The sequence below is a fragment of the Microtus pennsylvanicus genome, chromosome 2, assembly GCF_037038515.1.
Source record: "Microtus pennsylvanicus isolate mMicPen1 chromosome 2, mMicPen1.hap1, whole genome shotgun sequence".
NCBI lineage: Eukaryota > Metazoa > Chordata > Mammalia > Rodentia > Cricetidae > Microtus > Microtus pennsylvanicus.
This window is the reverse complement of record NC_134580.1, coordinates 13,634,285-13,660,971: the sequence shown is the minus strand read 5'-3', so window position 1 is coordinate 13,660,971 and position 26,687 is coordinate 13,634,285. Positions and strand designations below refer to the sequence as shown.

The 26,687-nt window shown below is 50.2% G+C and overlaps 2 protein-coding genes and 1 pseudogene across 7 annotated transcripts in view; 1 reads left to right on the top strand and 2 right to left on the bottom strand.

Moving 5' to 3' along the window:
* Fam118a (family with sequence similarity 118 member A) overlaps nucleotides 1-1,203 on the bottom strand; it is a 29,408-nt gene extending 28,205 nt beyond the window's left edge. For 3 of the 6 annotated variants that reach the window (XR_012909596.1, XM_075960236.1, XM_075960231.1), the window contains exon 1: nucleotides 190-319. The gene's annotated coding sequence lies outside the window, so the exon portion shown is untranslated. Of the gene's footprint in view, nucleotides 1-189; nucleotides 328-1,190 lie in introns of those variants that run through there. The other 3 variants (XM_075960235.1, XM_075960232.1, XM_075960234.1) reach the window with 3 other exon arrangements.
* Nucleotides 1,204-8,591: 7,388 nt separating this feature from the next.
* On the bottom strand, nucleotides 8,592-13,670 carry Upk3a (uroplakin 3A). The gene is made up of 5 exons (XM_075963521.1): nucleotides 13,461-13,670; nucleotides 12,242-12,521; nucleotides 11,963-12,045; nucleotides 10,289-10,421; nucleotides 8,592-8,831 (listed from the first exon to the last, which is right to left on the bottom strand). The coding sequence occupies exons 1-5, from the start codon at nucleotides 13,660-13,662 to the stop codon at nucleotides 8,672-8,674; spliced, it is 858 nt and encodes a 285-aa protein (XP_075819636.1). The 5' UTR covers nucleotides 13,663-13,670; the 3' UTR covers nucleotides 8,592-8,671.
* Nucleotides 13,671-22,425: 8,755 nt separating this feature from the next.
* LOC142844072 (small ribosomal subunit protein uS9m-like) lies at nucleotides 22,426-26,223 on the top strand (annotated as a pseudogene).
* The last annotated feature ends 464 nt before the right edge of the window (nucleotides 26,224-26,687 follow it).

Here is a 26,687-nt window from a genome sequence, read left to right as displayed (position 1 = left end):
GGTCAGGGGTCCCGGGATTAAAAGGTGGTCCAGTCTATAGGTGGCCGCGGATCCGGGCAGTCCCAGGGGATGCCGGAGGTAGGGGTCCTCAGGACATCAGAGAGAACTAGGATCCCGAGCGCTCAGGGCGGGTCCTGAGGGCTGGGAAGACACAGAGTGCTGACACCCGGCCCCGACCCGCCGCCTCACCTGCCGCGCAGCAGAGTCGCCAAGTGTCGCTCGCGCTCTTGCCGCCTCCCACCCAGGCCGCGCCCCTCAGGCTGGGTGGAGCCGCCGGGCGGTGCGCCGGATGGCGCTGCGCGCGCACCACGCGGAGCCTGCCGAGACGAACCCGCAGCGTCCCCTCAATGCCTTCCCCCCGCGCGCGCGCACTCGCCGCGCGAACGTTCCGCCCTGAAATCAACGGCCCCGCGGCAACGGGAAGCCCCGCCCGGATGGGGCGGGGCCACAGTACGTCCCGCCCCCAGAGAGGCTGCCACCGGGCGGTCTGCGCAGTCGTGTACAGAGAGAGCGAGGACTAAACGACCTACGAGCTTGTGGCTGGGCTCACCTACACTGCTTTGCGTCCTCAATTTTCCTGTCTGCGCGCCTGGACGGCCCTGTGAAAACGCGAAAGGTTGTCGAACGCGGTCGGAACCACCCCTCGGCAGCCGCGTCCAGCCGGGCACTCGGCACCTCAAGCCACAGGCTGCACCGCCTGTGCCCCTACCGGGCTCAGCTTGCTTTCCCGCAGTGACCGTCTCTCCCACCTCGTGCCAGGCCTGGCGCCTGGCCCTCCCGGTGTGCCCCGGGGTCTATCTTGGACATGTCCAGCTTAGGCTCGGGTCCAGGGACTTCGGAGCCCCTGTGCCCAGGTTCCGCGCCTGTCAATCAGTGAACCCGCCCTGAACTGTGGGGGGCACACGTGGGTGGACTCTGCGCTGGAGCACTCAACCTGGGGAACCTAAAAACCAGGTTTCACCTCTCCTTTCTCTGAATAAGGTTAGGTCAGTCCAAAACCCATTTCCTCCTCTCCGCCTTCCCGGATCCGCCCTACCCAGGCAAGTTTTTAGGACTTCCTCTCTCTCTGCCTCATTTTTTCTACCTGGGTTTGCTATTAGCATTCCTCCAACCCTTAAGGAAACTGCATTTGTGACAGGCGCTGGTCTTAACGACTTTCAGTGGTTTCCCATGCAGTACTGGGCACCTACCCGAGTCTTTGAATGTTCCTTTGTCCTCAAAACAACCCGGTGAATGGCACTACATTTACTGCAATTAACCACAGAAGGGGGGGGCAGGGAGGTTGTATTGACATTACCAGCCATGCATTGACTCCCAACACCCAGGCTTCCCGCCCCTAGACTGTATAATTTAAGTGTGGGGCATGTTTCTTCTTCCCACTTCTCCTCACCAGTAGGGCCCACTCTGCTCCAACAGTCAGGGCTTGGAGAGAACTGGTTCTAAGTCTACAGAGCTCCCCAAATCCAGATTTAGCTCTTTTTTCCCCCGTACTTGGAAGATTTAGCTCTTTTTATGCTACTGTTGACACACAGCGACCTCCTCCCTCAAGACAGACCCATGCACATGGGTTATTCTGTTTTCAAATGTGATGGGAAGAGTGGTCATCCTGATGATTTAGAGGTTCTGGTGCTCAGGGAAGAAAAGAACGGCAGGGCCTACAGTGAGCCACCGGGGTTGGGGCTGGCAATCTTTCTCTTGTGTCCTCACTCATTCCTCTGCCCAAATTACATCAGGGTCACCTTCGCTGTATCTCCAGCCCTGACTTGAGAGGTATCCGCCAGTTCTATCTTTGCTCTGGGTATCAGAAAACCTTTAGTACATATTGCTGTGCAGGCTTGATTCTCAAGACAAGGTAAATGATCCCATCGGGTGGGGGGAGGTGGACCAAAGAGAGTTTCAGCAAAGGAAAGATGAGAGCTGTTGTCCCCATATCCCTGCATTCCTGAGGACAGGTGGCTTACCCATGCCAAGTGGGACACCTGCTGGGACAAGGCTGTCATCACAGCTTCCAGGAAGATGGGGTTCAGGGCTTTGGAGCAGTAGGGCCCATCTCTGCCTATCTCTCTCCCAGGACAGCGGCAGCTTTCTGCCAAGTATGGATGGTGAGGAATCCCAGTCCATGAGGGTTGTGTGGCAGTCTGCCAGGGAGGCAGGTCACCAGGGAGTGTCCTGGAGTGCCCATAAAAATGCCAGGGCTTATTTCCTGTTGAGAGGTCAGGGTTGCTCTTCGGATATATGGAGGAGGGGCTGAACATGTGACTCTGAAGTGGCTTGCTTTTCTAGAACAGGGGAAATGATGTGGGAGTGATTTCTTATTAATAAAGAAACTGCCTAGACCCATTTGATAGGCCAACCCTTAGGTAGGCGGAGTAAACAGAACGGAATGCTGGGAGAAAGAAGCTGAGTCAAGGAGTCGCCATGATTCTCACACTCCAGACAGATGCAGGTTAAGATCATTCCTGGTAAGCCAGCTTGTGGGCTACACAGATTAATAGAAATGGGTTAGATCAATATGTAAAAGCTAGCCAATAAGAAACTAAAACTAATGGGTCAGGCAGTGTTTAAAAGAATACAGTTTCCGTGTAATTATTTCGGGTAAAGCTAGCCGTTCAGGCGGCTGGGTGCGGGGACTCAGCCCGCCGCTCCTACTACTACAGGGAAAAAATAAGTTAACAAACACAACCGTGGAAGACTCTTAAACCCCCCTCAGAAGTAGCCCCCAGCGCCTCGAGGGCCAGCCTGATGGCTGCCTGTATACTGCTGGCTCTTTATATCTGGATTCTTCAACCTTGGATCAACCAAATGTGGATCAAACAGATTCAGGGAGAGCTGGAGAGATGGCTTGGTGGGGAAAGTGCTGTCTGTACCATCATGAGGACCTGAGTCCAAATCCCCAACTCACTTGCAAAAGCGAGGTGTGGCTGTGCACACCTGTAACTCCAGACTGGGGTAGAGGCCAGATGTGGCGCTGTTAACCCCAGCACTCGGGAGGCAGAGGCAGGTGGATCGCTGTGAGTTTGAGGCCAGCCTGGTCTACAGAATGAGTTTCAGGCCCAGCCAGGGTCACACAGTGAGATCCTGTCTCAAAAAAAGGAAAAAGAAGAGCTGGAGAAACGGTTCAGTGCTTAAGAGCCCTGTCTGTTCTTCCTGAGGACCTGGGTCAATTCCAAGCACGCATGTGGCAGTTCACAACTGTCTGTAACTCCAGTTCCAAGGGACCTGACACCCTCCACCAATGTATATTGAATTAAATAATTTAAAAAAAAAAGGAAAAAAGCTGAGCCGAGTGTGGTAACCCACACCTTTAACCGTAGCTTCCGGAGGCAGAGAGCAGCAGATCTCTGAGGGTGAGGCCAGCCTGGTCTACAGGGTGATTTCCAGGATGACCAGAGCTACACAGAGAAGCCCTACTCGAAAATCACTAAATAAAAAGTTAAAAAGAAGAAGAAAAGAGAAGGAGGAGAAAGAGGAGGAGGAGAAAACAGAAGACCCCAATAACAGTAATACTAAGGTGGAGAGGGCTGCAAGCAAGTCATCAGGCAGGGATGCTTGCTGCCAGCTCGGACAACCTAAGGTATCATCCCTGAAGCCCATGTGAAGGAAAGAAAGAACTGACTCCTGATTGTTGCTCTCTGCCTTCCAGACACCTGCCCATCCCCCGCCACAAATTAAAGAAACATAAAAGGACATTTTTAAAATATAAGGTGCAGAGTGATAAAGACACGTGACATTGACCTTCAGCCTCTGTCTATGCATGCTTAGACAGGAGCACCTGCTCATGTATGCATAGCTACTAGAACTGTGGCTAAGGACGTACAGGCTTTTCCCTTGTTGTTTTCTGAACAACACAACTGTTAAGACAGCCTCTGTACAAGACAGAAGCTGGGCGCACTCCTTCCCGCCCGCTGCCCAGCTGTTCAGGAGGCTTGCTCCCAAGAGTTTGAGCCGAACCTGGGAGACACAGCGAGACCCTGTCTCAAGGCAAATAAACATAACCGTGTCTTAGGCATTAAGTACTCTACCAGCAATTTAAAGTATACAGAAGGTACTTGGGGTATACTCAGAGGTAGAATGCTTGTCTAGCATGTGCAAGCTCCAGGGCTCCCACCCGGCGCTGCCGAGAGAATAACACAGGATATGGGAGGGCATGTGCAAGTAACGTATGCAAATATGTGCACACAGGGATTTGCACCTTGGCGCACCTTGGTATGCATGGGCGTGCTGGAACTTGTCCCCAAGGGCACTGAGGTGTAAGCTAAATCCTTCCGCAGTGGGTTGAGGGGTATCTGGGGGCCATGGTCTCTCTTCCTCACTCAGATAAAATCCGATATGTACCTGTCACCCTTTCCTCCCCTGGGTGCTGGGCTCCCACATCCTTTACTCCTGCTGGCTCTGCCGATGCAGCCCAAGCAGCCTACACTGAGCTTGCCCACTTCCCCCAACCCACCTTGAGCTGGCGTTATCACATCCCCAGTACTCCTGAATCCACGAGTCCCGCCCCTTTTCCTGCCACCTCATGGTCAGTCCATTAGCATGTTCTTCAGCCTGCATCAGAGTTACACCCCTACCTGACTCCCACCTGCCCCCTTCCCCGCTGGGTTGGCTGTTCATCCCTCCTGCCTGGGTTACTGCAGAATCTATGCTTGTCTTGGGAGTCACCCCATCCCAAAACTTCCACTACAGTTTGAATCTAGAAATGTCCCCTAAAGGCATATTGTTAACTCTTGATCCTCAAACAAAGGCAGCACTTTGAGACGTGATTGGCTCATGAGGAGCTGACTTGCCGGACTGATCCTTTGATGTGTCCATACTGTGATGGACTCCTGGGACTCAGTATTGGAAGTGAGATATAGTTTAAAAGAGTAGATCTTTGGAGTGTGCTCTTTGGAACGACATCTGTCCCTGGTGTCTGTCTCTCTCCTCCTTCCTCCCCCATCCTCCCCCACCCGGTCCTTTTTTGCCACCACGAGGTAGCGTCCTCCCTCCACATTGCCCTCTCCATCACGATATTCTGCCTCCTCACATGGGACCGATGCAGCCACGGGCTAAGACTCCTAAAGAGACAAAGTAAAAATTCCCTCTTTTTAGTTGATGCCCTCAGGTATTTTGTCATCACAACAGAAAGCTCAATGATCCATCCACCACAGGGCAGCCAAGTGGACTTTGTCAGGCTTATTTCCTCCTGAAACTGCTCCACGGTCTGCTTATCACACTCAGAATAAAAGCCTGTGTCACAGTGGAAGGCCCCCAGGCCTCTGGCTCACTGACCTCATTTATCTCAATCTCTTAGCCAGTAGACCACACCCTCTTGCTGACCTTGAGGGTGCCAAACACTTGCAAAGTGTTGTCTCTGAAGTCATTCCTGCAGGTGCCCATTGTCCAATGAATAGTGAACCAGGGGCTGAGGCTGCCAGACTCCTTTCTCCCCTTGCATTATGCTGGGGTGGGGACACAGAAATGAACCTGGCGCCTTCCTGCCCTCCAGGGGCTCAGTCTGGGTCGACACCCATGAGTGGACCAGCACAAGCCTGTGCAGGATGTCTGTAATAAGCTACTACACACAGGGTAGCTGATGAGTGACAGAAATCTACTTTTTATGATTTGGGAAACTGGGATCAAGATGCCCGCTTGGCCTAGGTGTTTTGAGACTGAGTCCTTAAATCCTTTTGTGGCAGGAGCTTTCAGGGCTGGTGCTTACATTCCTCCACTGTTCAGTTGGGAGCATAGACCCCAGCCCCTTGCATCTATCCCAGCCCCCAGGCCTGAGAGTTGTATTGGTCTGGACTCCAAATCCCAGCCAGGTTCTGACCCCTCCCTGGGGGGGGGGATCAGAGGTCAGGACCACTCCCACAGAGTATTAAAGTGAACTCCCAAAAGAGGAACACATGGTCCCCCCAATCCCCTCCACCCTCCACTCCTCACACCCCCACACCCCCACCCTCCACACCCGCCCCCCCACACACCCATGATCACATTCATAGCCACCTGAGAGCACAGGAATCCCATCAAACCTGGATATTTCTTAATTTGGCTTGTTTTGATTTGGCTTGATTGGGAATTTGCGTCGGCAGAGAGCTCACATTAGGAAAAATTCCTAATACCCACCCCACCCCCAACACCACGTTTTTCTCAATAGGTCTCTTGTATAGCCAAGGTTATCCTCAGCCTGACTGTGTTACCCAAGACAATGTTGAACTCCTAATTTTCTTGCCTCTTCCTCCTGAGCGCCGGGATTACAAGCATGTGCCACCACACCTACGAGCATGTGCCACCACACCAGCTCTGGGCTCTTTTATAAGAACATGGATCCCAGTGGTGAGGACCCCACCTTCAACAGCAAAAGTTTCAAAAGCCCCACGGTGCCGGGCGGTGGTGGCGCACGCCTTTAATCCCAGCACTCGGGAGGCAGAGGCAGGCGGATCTCTGTGAGTTCGAGGCCAGCCTGGTCTACAAGAGCTAGTTCCAGGACAGGAACCAAAAGCTACAGAGAAACCCTGTCTCGAAAAATCAAAAAAAAAAAAAAAAGCCCCAAGGTAATATTATCCCCTGAGAGTCAAGACTTCAACCAGGAGTGAGGTGGGGGGCACAGACTTGTATCGTTCTGCAGTGCCCTGGGAAGAAGAGTCTATTCGCTAGTGTGTGTGTGTGTGTGTGTGTGTGTGTGTGTGTGTGTGTGTGTGAAAGAGAGAGAGAGAGAGAGAACATGGCCTTCCTTCAGCTGTAACTTTTCTACTATAAACAGCTCCTGAGCTCCTCTTCCAGTGATGAGGGGTGGGCTGGGACGTGTTTTGCACACCCCAAAAGGGGAAGCATCTTGGTATGGGACTCAGAAAAGAGAAATGAGTCTCTTGAACCAAGACCCAGGACAGGAACAGTGCCTTTCCATGCACGCATGAGCACAGGCAGACCCGGCGCCCTCCCTGCTCCCTGTGTATCCTGCAGCCTCTTGGGCTTGCTCTGTGCCAGTCTCATTCACTGGCTCCTGGTCTTCCTGCTGGTCTGAGATCCCGTAATTCCATTACACTGTTCGGATGTCATGTGCTATTTGTACTCATGTAGAACTTTAAGACAATTCTGAAGCCATTTCTGACAACTCTCAGTACTTCCCCTCCTCCCCTGGGAACCAAGGACATAACAGCTATGCATGCACGTACTAAGATGTTGGGAACTTTCCATCTCCCTGAATAGGGGCAAGATAACCCTTAGGTGTTGACTCAGTTACTGATGTTTTGACTTAGTCCCTGGAAAGTGGCAAAGTGACCCTCAGAAGTTTCCCTTTACCTCATCTGATCTGGCAACCACTCTCCAGCCAATTATTGGTAATAGCCTTTTTGAATAAGTCAATCATAATAGTTAAAGAACAACCCCCAGACACCCCTCCCTTCTGTGGTTTTTCCCTTTAAAAATAGCCTGTACTAGACATTCAGGGTCTTCTAGACTCCCGACTGCTGGAAGACCCTGTCATGACAGAATTTATAAAATCCTCATGCTTTTGCATCAGCTGTGATGAGAGATGGTCTCTTAGGGCGACTCCTCCTCCTCGGTGATTGAACACTAGGGTCCAACATTCACTATATGCACTCTGCAAGCTGGCTGTCACCAGTGAGAACCCTCCAAGGCCCCTTGTCTGGGGCTGCGCTGCCCCTCTCTCTAACTGACAGAAATGAGGCAGGACTAGAACATAAACCAACACCACCGGGGTTACGTCTGCTTACCCCAAGGTATAAAAATGGCTGCAGTGGGAAAGGGAGTTTGGCAGCTCAGCCTTGGAGAGAAGAGCCAGTTGGGAGCTCCAGCTGACTGCCACAACTTCCCTAGTCAGTTCCTGCTAGATATTGGGAGGGCCCAATTTGATGACATCATCTTGCTCTCTTGCTATTTGTTCTTTCACTTGGAAGCCTCACCTGAAGGGGTCCTCCCCTCTGCCCAGAACTCTCCATGGGAGCCCAAGCTGGCGGCTTAAAGGGGCTTCTCTGGTGGATTCCTGCTGGGTTACTGAGCATCTGACTTGATAATGCTTTAATTTCTATCTACCTATCACTTATCTATCTACCTATTATCTATCTACCTATCATCCATCTATCTATCTGTCTGTCTATCTATCCATCTAACTCTCTATTCATCATCTATAATGTATCTATCATCTATCTATCTATCATCTGTCTATCATCTATCCATCCCTATCTACCTACTTCTTTCTATTTAATCTTTTACTTGGGTTTGCTATCTACTTAATAAACTCACTCACTCTAAACTGAAAGCGGAGATCATTTTCCAGAAGGTACAGAACAGAGGCTATGATGATGCCCTCGGGGAGAGCAGTTAAGGAAGCTAGGTCAAGCTGGCCCCCATAACAGCCCAGATCCAGCGGCTCATTTAGCAGATGGAGAAGATGGTGAGACTCGGGGTTGAGAGCTGAGTAACTCACATGCCCTCGGCACCATTTGACAACAATGTCCCCATCTCCTGAGACCCAGTGTCCAATGCCCAATACGATGTCATTCATATATCTATCTTGTGCTTGTGCTTTCACTCTAGATATCGCCACTGAAGATTTTATTACAGATTTTCATGAAGTTGGACCAACAACCTCTGTTTCATCTTTGGTCTGGTAAGAGCATAAACACCATCAGCGCTGAGAGGAGGCCACCACCTGGGACAGGGACTCGTTTCAGTCTTGGAGCTTGCTGGTGAACACCTCGGCTCTGTCTAGGGATGGGCCACGGTTCACAGACGCGTAGGAAGGCTCGGAGGTCCCCAGGGTCTTGGGGACAGCCTCCTGGGTGATCTGTGAGTCATGTGTTGTTTCCTCATCAGAGTTGCCCATGTCCCTGACGGAGAAAGAGAGATAGCCAGGGTTAGGGGAGCAGAGCAAACCTGGACCCTGCGGCTGCTCAAGGCCTTAACTTAGTCCATTGCCTTTGAGGATGTAATCTCAACAACAGTATTTTTGTAGCCCTTGTGTTGTGTAAGGCCACGGGAATAAGGCCACGAAGTGTCACCCTTCTTGAAATTATGAGGATAGCTTCAAGCCTGTGAGCTCGAGAATCTGAGGCCGTTGTTCCAGGCCTTCAAAGTGCCCTAATCATCAAGGGGACAGATCACAGTCAACAGTGATCACACAGGGTGGACAAGTCCAAGAGGGAGGCTTCCTGGAGGAGGGGGCAGATGATCTGATCCTAAAGGAGGATCATGGGTAGAAAGAGGCTTAGGGGATGAAGCAAAGAGAGAAAGACGGTCCAGCTGCTAACAAGACAGCGACTTTTGTTGGCTGCTGTCATTTATCATAGGTGCTTTAACTTAAATGCCAGGGGATATTTCACTGCCCTTCTCTGAGCCCATTCTAGCCTGGCTAGCTTCTGGGACCTAGTCAATTTCAGACAAGCTTTCCCATCTACTTCCCCACCCTCACTAGAACCCCTACCAGTCTCCAGAACCGCTCTGAGTTCTCCAGGCTTGCTAGGGCTGGGCTGAAGAGCATACTGTGTGGGGCTGGGATCCACTCTTGTGCAAGGAGCTTGCTCTTGCTGAACCCTCCTCCAGGAAAGCAGCCTACTGCTGCTGCAAGCCCTTTCCTAATGCTTCCGGATTCCCCAGTGAGCATACTACAGGCTCACTGAGTGGCAGTGTGTGTGTGTGTGTGTGTGTGTGTGTGTGTGTGTGTGTGTGGCAGGGTGCTGATTCATGCCCTGCTCCACCCTCCCAGGCTTCTGCAGTCTGAGACCTGGGTTCTAGGCCCAGGCTCTGACCATGAGATATCCTCCCCTCTACCAGGCCTCAGTTTCCCCACCGGAATGGGTGAGTTAAATAGCAGCTCCCAAGCACTGCTCTGAGGGCTTCACGGAAGTAATTCCAGGTGACCTTTGCCACTCTATTATACATGTTATTGTCACCTTGATTTTCCAGATGGGGAAACCAAGGACCTGTATGCCTTCCTGAGGTCACAAAACTCCATCACAGCTAAAGCCTGTCTTTTGTGGGAGATGTTGAGACTGCACCCAGAGCCTCCTACATTCTGGGCAAGTGCTGCACTGAGCTACACTCCCCATCCAAAAATTGAGATATCAATGGGCCCACTCCCACAACCTGGGGTGCACCTGAGCCCTTCCTTCAACCCTGGTAAATGGCCTGACCTTGAAATCCTAGGGCTCTGTTTGCTTTCACTGGACCATGGCAGGCAGCCCCTGGCTTCCATTCCCTGCCCAGTCTCAAAGGACCCAGTACTGAATCTTTCCTGGGGAGGGTGTTGCTCAGACTCCAGCCCTCCCTCTCAGCTGGCGGTACTCACACAAGGCTGAGGACAATAGCTCCAGCAAAGCCCACGAGCAGGAAGAAAGGTAGGGAGCCCAGAATGGAAGTGATGACAATCATGCCTCCGCTCCGCCGGCCCGGCCACGTGTCGATGGCTGAGTACGGGATAGCTGCCGAGGACCACAAACCACTTACTCCCGAGAAAATGCCCCACCCTGGTCTTCTTCCAGTACAGGAATCCCCTGCTCTGGCTGCCTGGACTCCAGGGTGACCTACATACCCAGAGCCTGCCTGCCCCTCATCCCCTTCCATAACCTCCATGTTCCTGGTCACTCTCTCTGCGTGCAGAAGGTTAGATATATACTAACTCAAGACTTCTGGTGACATACTTATTCTAAACAAAATAAAGTTGAGCAAAGTGCTCAGAGGGGTTGTGGCTTTCAATCCTTCTGGTCAGTGTCACCCTTGGAAACAACGGACAGGTCCTACAGTGAGCAAGGGACTTGTGGCACTGCCTACACAGATCCCTGGAGACCTGACTGAGTTCGCACTCCACTTCCATACCCCAGGTCTGGGTAGTCTGACATCCACACTGAAACCTGGAGGCTAACCCTTAGGACCGGCTCCAGAAGCGCTGGCCCTCCTGCCTCCACCAGAGTTCCTAGAGGGATTCCACCACACTAGCCAGACGAGGAGGTGGAGGTGTCCCCTGTGTGAGGGATAGAGACCAGGCTTAGAGCCAGGACTCAGCTCCGAGGATCTCAAGGCTGCTCTCTGCAAGACCACAATAAATGGGAATGCCACAGGAATCGTGACAGGGAGGCAGCATGGGAAGGATCACCCAGCAGCACAGACATACCTCATATACCCACATACAACATACAGCAAATAGGCTATACTTAAACACACTACACTCATTACACACTCATAGATGTGTGCCGCACACCATGTGCCTCACAGGCACACACAACACGCTTGAACTCACAAGTGGTTCAGTCATACCCACAGCCAGGTACATTCACACATTCATCCACCCATCAAGATCCCTCACACCTTCATGTCCCTCACTAGTGTGTGAGCTCAGGCAACCTTCTGGAGCCTCAAGTGACCCTCCTCCTGCTGGGGCACAAGTAGGAAGCAGAGGTTTCTGCACTGGGGTCCCACACAGTCATGATCAGATGAGGTCTATCTCTGCAAAGCATGGATGTTGCCTGCATGGAAGTCTGTGCGACCCTGCACTCCCTCCTGAGAACTCGGGTGGGACTAGGGGTGCAAGCATGACCCTTGGTTGTTCTGCAGTTTCCCCACCCCTGCTGCCTGCCTCAGGGGTTCAAAAAAACTGGGTAAGGAGAGACATGGTTCTTCCTGAGTTCTTCCACCTAATCTCCCGTCTTTGGGCCGCCATCCTGCGCTGTCAGGGATGCTTGCTATTGTGAGAATTCATAGGGCCACCCGTCTCTGAATCCAGAGAGGTGACCCTGACTTTAATACACCCAGCCTGGACCAATCTCAAGCATGGAAGAGGGAAGGGATGGTTCCGATGAACGTATCTCAAGAAGCAGTGTCCTCAACAGCACAGTGGCCATTTGTTTGGGAGACTTTCCCCAGGGACAGTCAACTCTCCTCTGGGTCAATCCCTAGCCCTGCACTGCTGGGGTCCCTTAAGGAGTATCCCAGGACTGACTTGCCACCACCCCCAGCACGCACTTACGCCGGTTGGTACGGATGGGATCCGACCATAGAGTCTCGTCTTGTACCAAGCCTGTGGACATGTTGACCAGGACGTATTTGAACCTGGAAGAAGATGGATTAAGAGTGACTTTCATGTATCCTTTGTGCCCAGCCACTGGAAACAGGAGAGAGGAGAACCATGGGGGACACACAGGAAGACTTCCAGGAGACAGCTATGGGTGGGGTCCTGAGTAGTATGACCTCCCCCACTTAGTCCCCTCCTTGGGCCCCCTGTCCTCCCACAGAGGCTCGCACCCACCTGTACTCAGTAGCTGCCGTCAGGGGTGGGTTGCAGAGCCCCTGGAAGTTGGGGTCCCAAAGGCAGGTCCCATTGTCGCCCACCCTGACTAGGTATGCGTTCAGGATCTCTGAGGCCTGGGTCACATCTCCAACAGCATCCAGGCTGGGCAAGTCACCGCAAGGGGTCAGGTCAAAGGCCACAGCTTTGTAGGGGCCCGACCTCCCTCCCTGGGTTTGCTGGGAGGTGGTGTTGAGTGGAGTTCCGGCACTGCTCTGTACAGACACATTCCTGGAGCTGGCTGCAGAGGCAGTGCTGGGAGTCAGGACCCTGGCCACTCCCATCAAACACTCCCAAGCCCAAGTCCGCCCAGGTTGGTTCCGGGCACTAGAATGATTGGCATGTGGGAAAACTCAGTGGGATGGGAACAGGAGCGCTTCACTGTGAGGTGCTGGGTTCTTCTCTCACTTGCTCTGTCTGGCAATGCCCTGTAACCCCCAGCTCAACAGACATCTGCCACCTGCAGCTGGCAGCCCTGGATTCTTTCCCCTGTAAAATGGGAAGGGGTGGGGTAATGCCAAGGTACATGTGACCGGACCCATACTGGATTTCACATTTCTTCTTTACTATATGGGTGACTTGGACCAATCACCTGATATCTCTGGCCTCTGGGCTTCTGTGAAATGGCAGAAAATTATCCCAGATGCCTACAGATTGGACACTCATAGGTAACTGTAGAGACCTGCTCACAGGATGGAATGCTGGGAAATCTCAGGAGACTGTCAGTGGGTACCTGGTTCCCAAACCCAGAAGCTTGCATTGAAGGGCTGTGGGCTGGGTCATGGGGTGCTATCCTGGGGAAAACCCTGAAACGACCTAGGTTTAAAAGTCGGTGAGATCACAATGCAGTTGTAGGAACCCCAGAGAAGGACCCCCAACACTCTTGCCTTGATCCCCTGTTCTGCCATAATGCCCAGCATGCTGCTTGCAGACATCAACTCTAAAGTGGGCGGGGCAGCGGGTGCTAGGCAGGTACTCAGAATTTGATGTCTCCCCCACCAGCCTGGATGCCAGCACAAGTGCAGGTCTGGAGCACAGCCCCAGTGGTGTCAGTGTATGCATGGACAGTGATGAGCAAAGGGGTCCTAGATCTCCCCAGGCATGCATTGTCCCATCACCCAGCTCCCTTCTCCTCCCTGTGGACTTTCAAGGACCTTTGAGAGGGAAACAGCTTCCTTACCTGAGTCTACCATGGCATAGAGGTAAACGTTGTAAGTACCGCTGAGTGGCTCCGAGCTATCGAACAGGCACAGAGGTTTCTCCAAGGCCACGGTGGTGAGGGTGGGGTTATTGGTGGCAAAAGTCACGCTGGCCAGTTGGGGCTGGAGGTTCACAGCTGGCGAAGGCAATGAGGGTTGGAGCTGACCTCTGGGCACAGGCATATCTGAGCACTTACTGTGTGTCCTGCCCTGAGCTTGGCCTTCCCGATGGGCCAATTCACGAACTTCTCTCGGAGATAATCAGTGCTGCTGTGCCCACCCTGCACATCCTACCCCACATCCCTCCCCACCCAGCTGCCCTCTATCTGCCTCTATAAGTTTTCTCTGTCCCAGGACCCTTCCCCCTCCACCGCACCAATTCTTCACTTGAACCCTCCACTGTAACATGCAAACCGCATCCATTTTCCTCCCTCTAGGACCCTTGGTGACCCTGGTGGTCCAGTCTCTCAGGAAAAAACAGTGAGGTCCAGAAGTTCAGGGCTCTTCCATGTCTACTCTCAGCTTCAGCCCCTGCAGGCTCCCTCTAATGCTATCCCAAGATGGGCCATCGCTCCCGCTCCAGGGACTGGTCCCTTCTCCCCCAGTCCGGGGGTAGCCACAGGACTGGGTCTGCTCACTGCAGTATAATGTTCTCCGGCAACACCCCTCAGGGGGTTGAGGCCGGTCCATGGAAGCTAATACCTATGTCCCTATTGCTGGAATCATAGACCTCCTAAATAAGTTTCCTAGTGCCACTCCATGTCTCCGCTCGCTCCTTTTGGCCCTCCCTGGACACGTCCCGGTGTTCTCATCCCCCGCTTACTCCAGCCACACCGCAGGCATCCGAGGGCCAGCAGGGCCCAGAGCAGGAGCATTGCCCGAGATGAGCCTCAGCGAACAGCACTTCAACCTGCAGAGCCACTCCTTGCCCTGCGCAACCCTGAGCACCTGCCACCAGCAACAGCACGGCACGCCCCGCCCCTCTGGAGCGGGACAACTCGAAGGCTCTCAGAGTTGTATTTGCTACGCCCTGGGCTCCTCCCTCCAGTGCTGTTTTGGGGACCTTCAACCAAAAAGCTCCGGACTATCCCTGCCCCTTCCCCAAAACTCCTACTGCGTGCTGAAGCTGAGCTGATGCTTTCACAGTGGTCTGAGACGTCCTCATTTTCGGAACCTCAGTTTCAACACTGTAGAGACACTAATTCCGACAAGCATGAGCTCATACTATGTGCCAGATGCTGGTAAAATTATCACTCGTGGGAAAATGAAGTCCTGGATGATAGTTCTTTTCTGTTCTCAGACCATGCAAGACAGGTCCAGAGAGACAAGGGCTGCTTCAAATGATTGGAACAGAGTCTTTAACTCCTCACTGCTTCCTGAGAATCAGTGGACAATAGTGATGGTGGACTGGAGTGCAACTCAGTGGTAGATGCTTGCCTAGGCCAAGTAGGACCCTGGGTTGACCCCCCCTCCCCCAGCAGAACTGAAGGACGAGGGAGAGAAGAAACCCCACTCTTTTTCTTGGCGCCTCTTCAGCTGATGGGTCTGTCTAGATGAAGCTGAACAGTCTTCCCAGCCACTGTTGTCAGAACTTGTTGACAATGAGAAACACATGGTCCTAGAAAGAGGGCTGATGCCCTGGGTATGCCCTGGGTGAATAGCGGCTCCCAGTCTGTGGTGGGAACAAGAAGCGAGGTTTTCCTGTGAAGCGAAGAGTCTTGACCCATGGCAGAGAGCTCCTGCTGTTGAGGATGGGGTATTCTTGTTGTGAGCCAAGGAGAACGGGAGAGAGGAAGCACAAGTGTGTTCACAGGATGCCTTGTGGACGGATGCCAATCTGAATGTTCCTGTAAAAGAGAGAGAGACTACAGTGCTTCTGGGTGCTTCTGCTCTTGGGACCCAAAAGAGCTAGCAAAAATCTGCCAACACTGGTCTCTCTAAAGAAGATGATGTCCAGCAACATGTTGTCTGGAAGCCCTTAAACAAAGAGGGTAAGAGACTCAACACCAAAGCACGCAGACCAGCATCTTGTTACCCACACATCCTGCAACACAAACACCAACGTAACAACACACTAAGGAAAACAAGGAGGAGGCTGCAGAATGTGCTAAACTTTTGGCCAAGAGAATGAAGGAAATCAAAGAAAAACCCTAGGAACAGATTGCCAAGAGATGTGGGCTGTCCTCGCCGAGAGCTTCTATTTCTGAGTCCAGCCAAAGTAAGTGTTTAAGAGGAACAGATAAATGATCAGTGCTTGAAAAAGGAAGAGAGAAAGGATGGGGTCTTCACCTAAATTAACCAGTTCCCTCCAGGGTCAGGAATCTGTGCACAACTCCAAGTGCGTCTTAAATCAGTTTTATATGTAAGGCATACAGATCAACAAGCATGGGTGCAGGACCAGCAAATTAATATAGTGTGGAATGGATAATACGTTCATCTGTGTGGAATCCGGATCTGAGTAAAGGTGCAAGCAACTATCTCAGGCCCTTCTTGGAAAAACCTCTAAGGATACAATTCCTGAGCTAGAACCCAGGACCTTACTTGTTGGTGGTGGGGAGGGGAGGGCAAATTCTGTGGTACCCTAGCACTGAAATTGTGCTTGCTAGAGAACGAGGAAGTTTTGGGATAGAGAAAGAACTCTATAGAGCAAGATAGGACAAGGAATATGGGCCTGCTGGTAAAGTGCTTGACTTGTAAGCATAAGGACCTGAGTTCAAATCCCCAGCACCCAGGTGAGAAACCAGGCACAGTGGCACAGCTAGAATTCCAGTGCCAAGGAGGCAGAGACAGAAGGAGCCCTGGGATTCTCTGACTATGTAGTCTTGTCAAGATGAGCCCGACTTTCAGTGAGAGACTATCTCAAAAAAAAAAAAATACAGTATATAGAGGAAAACACCTGATGCTGACCTCTGGCCTGCACATGCAAACACACAAGCACACATACACACACAAACATTCATGCACATGCAAACACATATACTGAAACACACATACATATGCAAACACACAAGCACACACAAACATACATGCACATGCAAACAGACCTAAGCACACATGCACACGCAAACATACATGCACATGCAAACATACAACTAAACCCACATGCAAGCACACAAGCACACACAAACACACACGCATGCACAAGCATACATGCACATGCAAACACATACACCCAAACACACATGCACACACAAACACACATGTACACACAAACACATGCACACAAAAACACAAATGCACATGCTTACGACACACATACACACACAAATAAATAATCAAAATGTTGGTATTTTTGTTTTCATTTTGTTTTGTTTTTACCTTTTCTGACCACTTAAAGAGCCTAGCTGCTTTACCACTCCTACCCTCCCACGCCCCAGCAAAGGTAAAACGCTTACATTCTAAAATCTACTTCCTGGCAAAGGTCTCCTGGACTCTGGAGAAGGGCTGACTCCAGGCTGGGATGGGCAAGGCAGGAGAAGCTGGACTTTTGAAATTTGCTAAAGAATGGTGAACACATGTCAAAGGAGCCAGTCTAGACCGGCTTGAAGAGGCACCCGTCACCCGATCTGAGGAACTTTGAGCACAAAATAAACAACGGTGGTAATATTTTACATTTAGCCCATCTGATAAAATACAAGTCCTTGAGTCAGTACTGATTCTGTACAGAGATCTAGAGATACTAGCTTGATGCAGTGACCTAGCCAGGCATCCCTGAACAGACAGACAGCACGTGCTTTCTGGACTTACAGCAGCCAAAGGCACCTGTTCTGCCCCCAAAGTTTCACCTGGGTCTACTCAGCAGGAAGCAAACAGACACAAACTGAGGCCTGTCTGCCGAACAACCGGCCACACTGCTTTACAAATGTCAGCGTCCTGAGAGATAAAAAACAAAGTCAAACAGAGACTGAGAACTGAGGCCAGCTCAAGGGGACTAAGGGCATGTAGCTCCTACGGAGTTTGCATTTAGCAAACTTCCGGCTTATGCATCTAAAATCAAGCAGTCTATCCAGGCACAGTGGCACAGGCCTGTAGTCCCAGCACTTAGGAGAAGTGAGGAGAATCTCAAGTTCGAGGCCAGCCTGAGCTGCCTGAGTCTCCCAGTTCAGGGGCTGGGACTGCAGCTCAGTGGTAGAGCACTTTGGATAACAGGCACAAGACCCGGGTTCTGCCCCTGGTGCCACACAGATGCACACATGGAGCACCACATAGCACACACTGTTATAATCTCTGTAATAAGGGCAACTAGTAGCATGTGATGCATATTAAATAGCAATAGTGCACAGACATTAAATCTCTGGACCAGTGAGATGGCTTGAGCAGTGGGTAAAGGGGCTTGCTGCTAAGTCTGACAACCCGGGGTCTGATTCCCAGGATCTATATCTGCCAGGGATGCAATTATTTCTAATTGATTGATTGCTTTTTTCTTTTTTTCTTTTTCTTTCTTTCTTTTTTTTTGAAACAGATTTTCTCTCTTTTTTTTTAAAGGTTTATTTATTTATTATGTATACAGTATTCTCAGTATTCTGTCTACAGGCCAGAAGAGGGTACCAGATCTCATTACAGATGGTTGTGAGCCACCATGTGGTTGCTGGGAATTGAACTCAGGACGTTTGGAAGAGCAGGCAGTGCTCTTAACCACTGAGCCATCTCTCCAGCCCCCCAGATTTTCTCTATATAGCCCTGACTGTACTAGAACTTCCTCTGTAGACCAGGCTGGTCTTGAACTCACAGAGATCCGCCTGTCTCAGAGTGCTGGGACTAATGGTGTGCACTGCCTCCACTACCCGACAGGATGCAGATATTCTAAATTGAGGCGGGGGTCCTTCACTTTGACTGTAGGACTATAGGAACAGTGGATCCCAAGACACTAGAATTGTGCCAGGAATCTCATTTTGGGAGGAGAGAAAACTCAAAGCCTGGGCTGACCAGAGGAGACATTTCTCTCCAGGACAGACGTTCATAACTTGTCAGCCTACCTTAGAGAAGAGACAGTGTTGGATCAGTGGTGTGTGGGGCCATAGCTTGACCCACACTGCTTAGCTGTATAGTCCTGAACCTCTTATCATGGCCCCTAAGATAAACCTGGAACCCCTGAATCTCTTTGTCCCTCTACCCACCACAGTTATGTAGAATAAATATAATTTTCTGTCTTTTGATGTTAATTGGGCAGCTTTAAATGCCTTATCACTGACAGAGGATTGAATCTGATTTGTTGGAGTACAGTCTGTGTCCCCAAATCTGGTAATAGTAAAAGGAGAGAATTGCCTCCCATGAGACCACTGTGGCACACACACACACACACACACACACACACATACATATGCCTCTATACACACACACACACACACACATATTTATATATATACCTCTTATCCCAAATAAAGAAAGAAAGGGAAAAAAAAGTTTAAGACAGGATCTCGGGAAGAGACAGAAATCTTTAATAAATAAATAAATTAAAAAAAAAAAGACAGGATCTCACTACGTAACTTTGGCTGTCCTGGAACTTGTGATGTTTGGATGACCTGGAACTCACAGAGTTCCTGCTTCTTCTGCTCCTAGAGTGCTGGGATTAAAGGTGTACATCACCAAGCCTAGGAAAAATAATTTTTCTTTATTCTTTTAAAGAAGTTCAATTTTTATAGTGGTGATGAGGTTGTGCAAAAGGCAACGCAGGCTGGGGGGCAGGGCTGGGGCGGGAGCGAGGGTGAAGCGTCCTGAGTCAGACAGGAAGAGAGAGCCGATGAAGGGTGAAGGAAGTGTACGTCTTGTCAACAGTTGTAAATGGAAATGAGTTTGCACAGGGCATTCCTACAGGCTTGACATTTTTCAGTGTAAAAATGTGGGGGAAGGGCTGGGCACGTAGCTCAGGGACAGAGCACTTGTCTAGCGCGCATGAGACTCTGGGTTCACTTCCAGCGATACGAAAAAAGGGGGTGCTGGGGGTTGTTCTGTACTGTCCCCTCTCTAGGAATCGGCTCCCCTCTGTGAATGGGATGGGGTTGGACACCCCTGGGCTTTGACTGGCTGGGTAGACAATTTATTCCAGGCAGCCAGAAAGTCCCAGCCATAGGCGCTCCAGAGCAGGGGCGGGGTTTCCTGCAAGAGTTTTTACTGGCTGGCTTTTCTGACTTTGTGATTGTTTGTGCACCTGGGTTTTTCCTGGGGGTCCAGGGGATTGATGTCACTGGCGCAGCCGCTGGTGAGAGAGAGCAGGCCTGCAATCCCATGACTTATCCAGGCCCTGCTGTTTCCTATGAGAAAAACAAACAAAACATCTTCTCATCTTCCCCTTTGTCCGATTAAGGGGGAAATGTTTAAGTAATAATCCCCAAGGGCCCAAACATGCTCAGCAAGATAAATAAAACAAAATCTCCTTGTGTTTGTAGTCAGATCTCCACTTTAAAGCCTGTTGGCTTTGGAACTTGGCTAGGAGAGTCACGAGGAATGATGTCAACCAGTTCCTTTGGGAATGACTGGTGCTGATCTCAAAGGAAGGGGGACTAATGAAGACATCGCAAAAGACAAAGAACCAGCCTTGATACTGCCCATGCCCCTGTGGTGGTCAAGGCCCCATGTAAACATTTCAAAAGCTTTTTGCAAATTAATAATATCTTGGTTTATTGTGGTTTTCATTTGAGAGAGTTTCACTATGTAGCCTAGAACTCACTGTGTGATCTTGAGCTCATAGAGATCCCCCTGTCTCTGTCTCTCCTGCCTCTTGCCTCTGTCTCTCTCTCTTTGAGGCTTTTTCTTTTCTTTTCTTTTTTTCTGACAAATCCCAGGTCTCAAGTAGCATGCTGGCCTCAAATTACAGAAAATACAGAAAAACTTCTGTGTGTAATGGAGAATGGCCTTGAACTTCTGACAGCGTGCTTACCTAGCAGCCCGATATAAATCTAGCAGGAGTTGGAGACAGGAGGATCAGAAGTTCAGTCCAATTTTCCCTTTTCAACCAGATCCTGGCTGAAAGTGGCTGAACGTCATTGCACTGGGTTTGTGTACCAGAATGCAGTCAACTGCTTTCTGAACCCTGGCCTCCAGGACCAGTGTGGGGGCATCAGGAAGTTCAGTGCTGAGAAAGGTGAAGAACAGCCCAGCCCTGTGCAGGCCTCTTTCAAGTTCAACATCGGCAGATTGTGGGGTAGAAATTCTTGCCCCTGAACTGCTTTCCAAGAGGCCAGACAGACCTGCCTGGTGGGTTTTACAGGCCAGGGAGACTGCCGGCAATGGTGGACAAGGCTTTCAGGGCTAGTCTCTGACCCTGGTGACGTGGAGGCTATGGGATTCCATCCCTCTAAGAAAGCAGAAAGACACTGGGAAACGGGAGTCCTCACTTTGTAACGAGTGTACTGGAGACTCATAATAGGGAAATCGAAATGGCAAAAATGGCTGGTGGGTCCCTTTGGAGTAGAACTGGTTCTTATATCCCTGATGCATTACCCTTCCTGCTTGGATTCCACACTGGCTAAGTTCTTCAGGGAGTGTCTAGCATTGCCCCCTCCCCAGCGACCCCATCCTATTGGTTCAGCACACAAAGCCTTACATAATGCATATGATGAGGCTCAACATCTGCACTTTTTCTTATCATGGGCTCAGTTACAGAGTCCATTGCCTGAGACTTTGAACCCTAGAATAACTACAGAACTTCTAGACGTGCGGAGCCAGCTACAGAAGACAGGGGTCCGGTGCCTCCTGCTTCTCTGATCTCACTGTACCTCATGTGGAAAATGGGTTATAATTGTTTCTTTCTTACAGCTCAACAGAAGAAACCCAAAGTCCCAGGCTTCTGATGGCCACACATCTTGCCCCTGCTCCGAGAATCTCCAAGTGGCTCTAAACAATCCCATCTCTCCTGGGGCTCAACCTTCATAATACATTCAGAAACTGTCTGACAGCTCAGCACTTAAAACCACGTACAGCTCTTACAAAGGACCCACGTTCTGTTGTCAGCTGTGAGTCAGCATCGTCTAGAAGGGGCATTACTGTCCCACACAGCTCCTGTTGGGGAGTCACATCCAAGAGCAATATCCCACTGATGTAGAGATAGGGGCTTGTGACAGTGACCCCATGTCCTGTGGGGTATGTAAGCTTATTAATACTAGATGAGTGAATATGGTTTTAAAGGGGCTGGAGAGGTGGCTCAACAGTTATAGCACTGGCTGCCCTTCCAGAGGACCCGGGTTCAATTCCCAGCACCTACGTGGCAGCTCACAACTGTCTGTCACTCAAGTCCCAATGTCCCCCGACTCCCTCACATAGAAAAAAATGTAGGCCAAACATGGAATGCACATAACAAATTATAAATAGACTTTCAAATCAGTGTACATAGCTTACAAGGGAAAAAAAAAGTTCTTTGTGGGTGTCAAGTTCATCTTAGGTGATGAGATTTAGTGGGAGATAGGGGGACAAGGGAGTGATCAGGAAAGGGTTTCCAGACCTCACAGATGACATAGCTTAGAAGGGAATAAAAAGCTCCTTGTGGGTGTCAAGTTTATCTCAGGTCATGCCAGACAAGGTACCCTGGAAGGATCCATAAGACACTGGTGCAGACTGACCCTGGAGCAGAAGAGAGGAAAGTGTATTTTGAAGGTTACGCTAACAGGTCACCATTGATGCATTAGATGTAGAGTCAAAATAAGGGAATGGATATCTAGAGAATCCAGGTCTGGCTGGAGGAGTCAGAGGGTGGAACTGGAATCTGCCAACTGAGAGAGGACTGGGGTAATTACAGATGCAGGGAGGGGGATCCAAGACCTACTGCTCCCCTTCATACTACAGGAGAGGACCCGAAGTCAGGAGGGAGGTCAGAGGTCAGCGATTTCCTGTTCCTGACAGTGTCCATCTGGGTCAGGATCTGATTCTCAAGGCGGGGGCAGTCCCTGGAGGCAGCTTCCTGAGTGACAGCCACAGGTCGATTCACTGATTGACAACCTGACTTTAGGCAACATGTCGCTGGCCTGCCTGCTGCCCCATCCCATGCTGGACACGGAGAGCCTAGCTATGTCAGATTCACCAGAGCCCTGGAGAAGCCTACATGACAATCCAGAAGGGCATGTGGGCGGGACCAGCAGGCTTGACTACAGCACAGCAGAAAGCTTAGCTCTTCTGGGTCAGTAGGGCAAAACTGGTTTCTCAACGCCTGGAATGAAGCCTGCAGCAGATGCAGCTCTGTCTGTCATCTGTGAGGTCTGGAAACCCTTCCCTGATCTCTCCCTTGTCCCCCTATCTCCCACTAAATCTCATCACCAGGTTCCCACAGGCCCCATATCCTGGGCCCACCCTAGTGGGTCGGAGCCAGAAGAATGAATGCAACTGATAGATATATGAACTCACGGACACTATGGCCGTGTGCACAGGGCGACACAGGTTCAAGGCAGAGGTGGCCCCACACTGAGAGGGGGAACTAGACTCAGGGTCTCACCCCTAACCAAAATGCCAAGTGCAATTGATACCACTGAGCAAAGGAAAACCTAGTTTTCTCCGGTGGAGTGTCACTGAGTATATTAAGTACACTTCTGGGGAGGCTGCACGCCCAGGAGTAGTTGGCCAACATAAAATGAACTCAGGGGTAGTTTTGCAGGCATTTTGCAGGCATTTTGCATCATTTGGGCGTTTTTTTGTCTTACCGGTCTTTTGCTTGTATATTTTAGCTTCTATGTTTGTGCTTTTGTGGGAGTTCTGTGGACGTTTCTGGTTTTTGTTTTTTAAAGACAGAGAGGGCATAGAATTGGGTGGGTGGGGAGGTTGAGAGGGGCTAGGAGGAGTTGGAGGAGGAGAAAAATAGGGTCAGAATATATTGTATAAAAAAATTCTTCGATTGAAAAAAATAATTAAAATTTGCTTTGAGATTAAAAAAAAGAATTGAAGGTTGTAGTGATATATACATAAATAACAGCTATAGTTTGGGGTGGGGGGAAGAGCATGAATGCAGGCTCTAGGGAGCCTCTTGCAGTAACCTCATGAGACAATCTGGCTGACGACAAGCCTCACCCTGGCCTCACTGGGCTAAATGACACAGTGACCGCCCTAGAATCTTGAGTGCTTGTATCTGGTACCCAGTGACCTCCCCAGATTCTTGAAAGCCCGTATTTGGTGCCCAGTGACCTTAGACTCTTGAGAGGCTGCATCTGGTGCCAGGCTGCAGCTTGGTTCTGTGCACTCCCATCTCCAAAGGCTGTTTTTGAAGTTCTTAGGCAAGCTGGAAAGAGAATATGGTTGGGGAGGGGGTCCCCAGAACTCTGTGTGCTTTGACTATTGTTCCCACCCTGTCCATCTGGGTCACTTCATGACTGTCTGCAAGGGGTTTCCATGAATCTCTAGATCCACTGTCTCCATAGTGGTTTGGTGGAGAAACTGAGGCCCAGAGGGAAGACGCTGTCTAACCAACCAGTAAGTAGGACTTTAGCAGGAGGGCTTAGAACTTTGTTCTTGCCCCTTCATTCCCTTGGTTTCTCCCAGACCCTCTTGCCATCCACTCAGCTCAGGTGCAATACAGCAGCTCTGACTTGATCCTTTCTGTTGCAACCCTGAGAAGTTACTTCCTGATGTCAGAACACCATGCCAGCTCCAGTTCATGTCCTTGTCCTCAGCCAAACATCTATACCCTTATAACCCTTAAAGTCTTCTCAGACTGGCTCACAAGGGCCCTTGTGCACGGGGCATCTGAATGTATAAATGACACGGGCAAGTCCCCACACTTTCCTGCACAATGTTATTTTAAAATGACCATCATGTCTCCTTTGAGGTCTGCTGGATTTATAATGTGTGGGGCAGGACGGTGCATGCCTATAATCACATACTCATGCCAGCAACTCTAATTCAAATGAAGGAGTTGGGCTAGAGAGGTTGCTCAGTGGTTAGAGGATGCTACTCCTTTCTTGCAGAGCAATGGAGTTCAGTTCCCAGCACCCACACCGGGCAGCTCACAACTGCCTGTAACTGTAGCCAGAGAAGATCTGATGCCCCCAGGGCACCTGCACTGATGTGCACATACACATACAAGTAATTTAAAACAAGCAAACAAATGAAAAATAGAGTTGGGTGGTAGTGGTGCACGCCTTTTATCCCAGCACTCAGGAAGCAGGGGCAGGCCTCCTGAGTTCGAGGCCAGCCTGGCCTACAGAGCAAGTTTCAGGACAGCCAGAACCACATAGAGAGATCCCTGTCTCAAATACACACATATGTATGTGTGTGTGTGTTTATGTGTTAAAGTGTTTTGTCTGCATGTTTGTATGCAGACCACATGTGTATCTGGTGCCCATGGAAGTCAAAAAAAGGCCAGCAGATCCCCTGGAACTGGAGTTATGAATGACTATAAACCATTTGAGTGCGGAAAACTCGCCCCAGGTTCTCTGAACTCCCAAGCCATCTCTCCAGTCCTTCGAAGAATAAGTTTAGAAAACAAAACCACTTTCTTTCAGTCTGAAGATTTCATAGAGACCACACAGGATGGGTGAAGCAATAGAAGAATTTGTTGAAACACACTTGGAACAAGTTAGCTGCCTGCTGAAGCAGAATAAGTTCCGAGGCCTGGCAAGTCCACAGTTAAGGTTTCTGGAGATTCGATGTCTAATGAGGGTATTTTAGACAATGATTTTCTCACTGAATCTTCACATGGTGGAAGGCAGCAAGTTTCTGAAGCTTCTTGCATAAGAGCACTAATTCTGGCCCACCTCTGACTTTACACCACACCGACTGTGATATAGCTATTAAAGCTAATCCGTATCACAGTTGTAACAACAAAGAAGAATGTCCAAGCCTCAAGACAGGAATCATAGACAGAGGATTTTATTACAAAGCAGATTGAAGACTTCAACATAGGGAAGAGACACGTAGCCAACATGATGGGAGAAAACCTGGAAACTTTTACCGAAGAGGATATTGACAGAGCTATTGCTTACCTTTTTCCAAGTGGTTTGTTTGAGAAGCAAGCCAGGCCAATAATGAAGCATCCTGAACAAATTTTTCCAAAACAAAGAGCAATCCAGTGGGGAAAAGATGGCCGTCCATTTAATTTTCTCTTCAACACTGTCGACCAATCATACTGTTCATTAATGCATGAAGTGTGTGGAAAGGTCCTCCAGCTAGAAACGCACAGAAGTCCACTTTCAGAGAAAACTGAGTCCAAACACCTGATAGGCAGCAGATGGCTGATTAAGGAGGAACTAGAAGAACTGTTAGTGGGGAAACTGTCAGATCAAGATTATGTGCACTTCATTCGGCTGCTGGAAAAGTTATTGACATTGCCGTATGGTCCTGCCGAGGAAGAATTCATGCAGAATTTCCGCAAAAGTCTAACCGTCCAATCAAAGAAGCAGGTGATCGAGCCGCGCAGCGTGACGAGCGAGGCACGGCCTTCAGCGCCAGCGAAGGCAGGAGGAAGAGCGCCACAGCACAGGCACAGAAGTGGGAAGATCTCTGTGAACGGAGTTGATTATCGGCTTCCCTTTCCCGTCACACAGGACAGAGAACAGCTGATGTTCCCTTTCCACTTCCTGGACCGGCTGGAGAAACACAATGAAACCTGCACCGTCTCCGGGGGGTGGGAGATCAGCGCATGTGGGAGCCGTACGTTTGGCAATGGCCAGCACTTTGTGCGGCTTCATCACCGAGGACGAGATAGAGTGGGTGAGACCAGCTGGACTATTTACTCCTGACCCGTGGATCAGAGAAAGGAAGAAGCCAGGCCAGGAGGGTGCCAGAAGGAAGTTCACCTGGAAGAAGCGCTAAGACTTTCACAGGCGAGCAAGGAGCACCTGTGTCTACATGCCTGGTTCATGGTAGAGCACATTCGTGTACACTGACCAGGGGCAGGCAGCACGTTTAGACATTGTTTTTAGTTTGAGTCATAACGTGATTTATTTTTAAGTGCTGTTCTGTTGTGATTATCATTAAAAATAATAAAAATAATGTTAGCTTTGTAAAAAAAAGAGAGAGAGAGAAAAAACAAAAGTATCACTGAGCTAGTATGTAGGAAGTGCCTTTCTATGTGCTGTTATCCTAGCAATTACTATAGAGAGCCAGCCCTCAGGATACTGTACCAGAGGTGTCACATATCACATAATCACACAAATATGTGTAAAGCCACAAGAGGGGAGGAATAAGTCCCCAGAATATCATTTGGGCTTGCCACCTTAGTGGCAAGGCAGGAAGGTCCCTGAAGGTGGTGTAACTCAACCTGAGTGGATAGCATAATGGCCCCTGCTTCA

Coding starts and splice junctions, on each gene's coding strand:
- Upk3a (XM_075963521.1), bottom strand. CDS start 13,662: ATGCCTGTGCCCAGAGGTCAGCTCCAACCCTCATTGCCTTCGCCAGCT. Junction 12,046..12,241: donor ACGGCAGCTACTGAGTACAG/GTGGGTGCGAGC, acceptor ATCTTCTTCCAG/GTTCAAATACGTCCTGGTCA. Junction 10,422..11,962: donor TCCCATCCGTACCAACCGGC/GTAAGTGCGTGC, acceptor GGTCCTCGGCAG/CTATCCCGTACTCAGCCATC.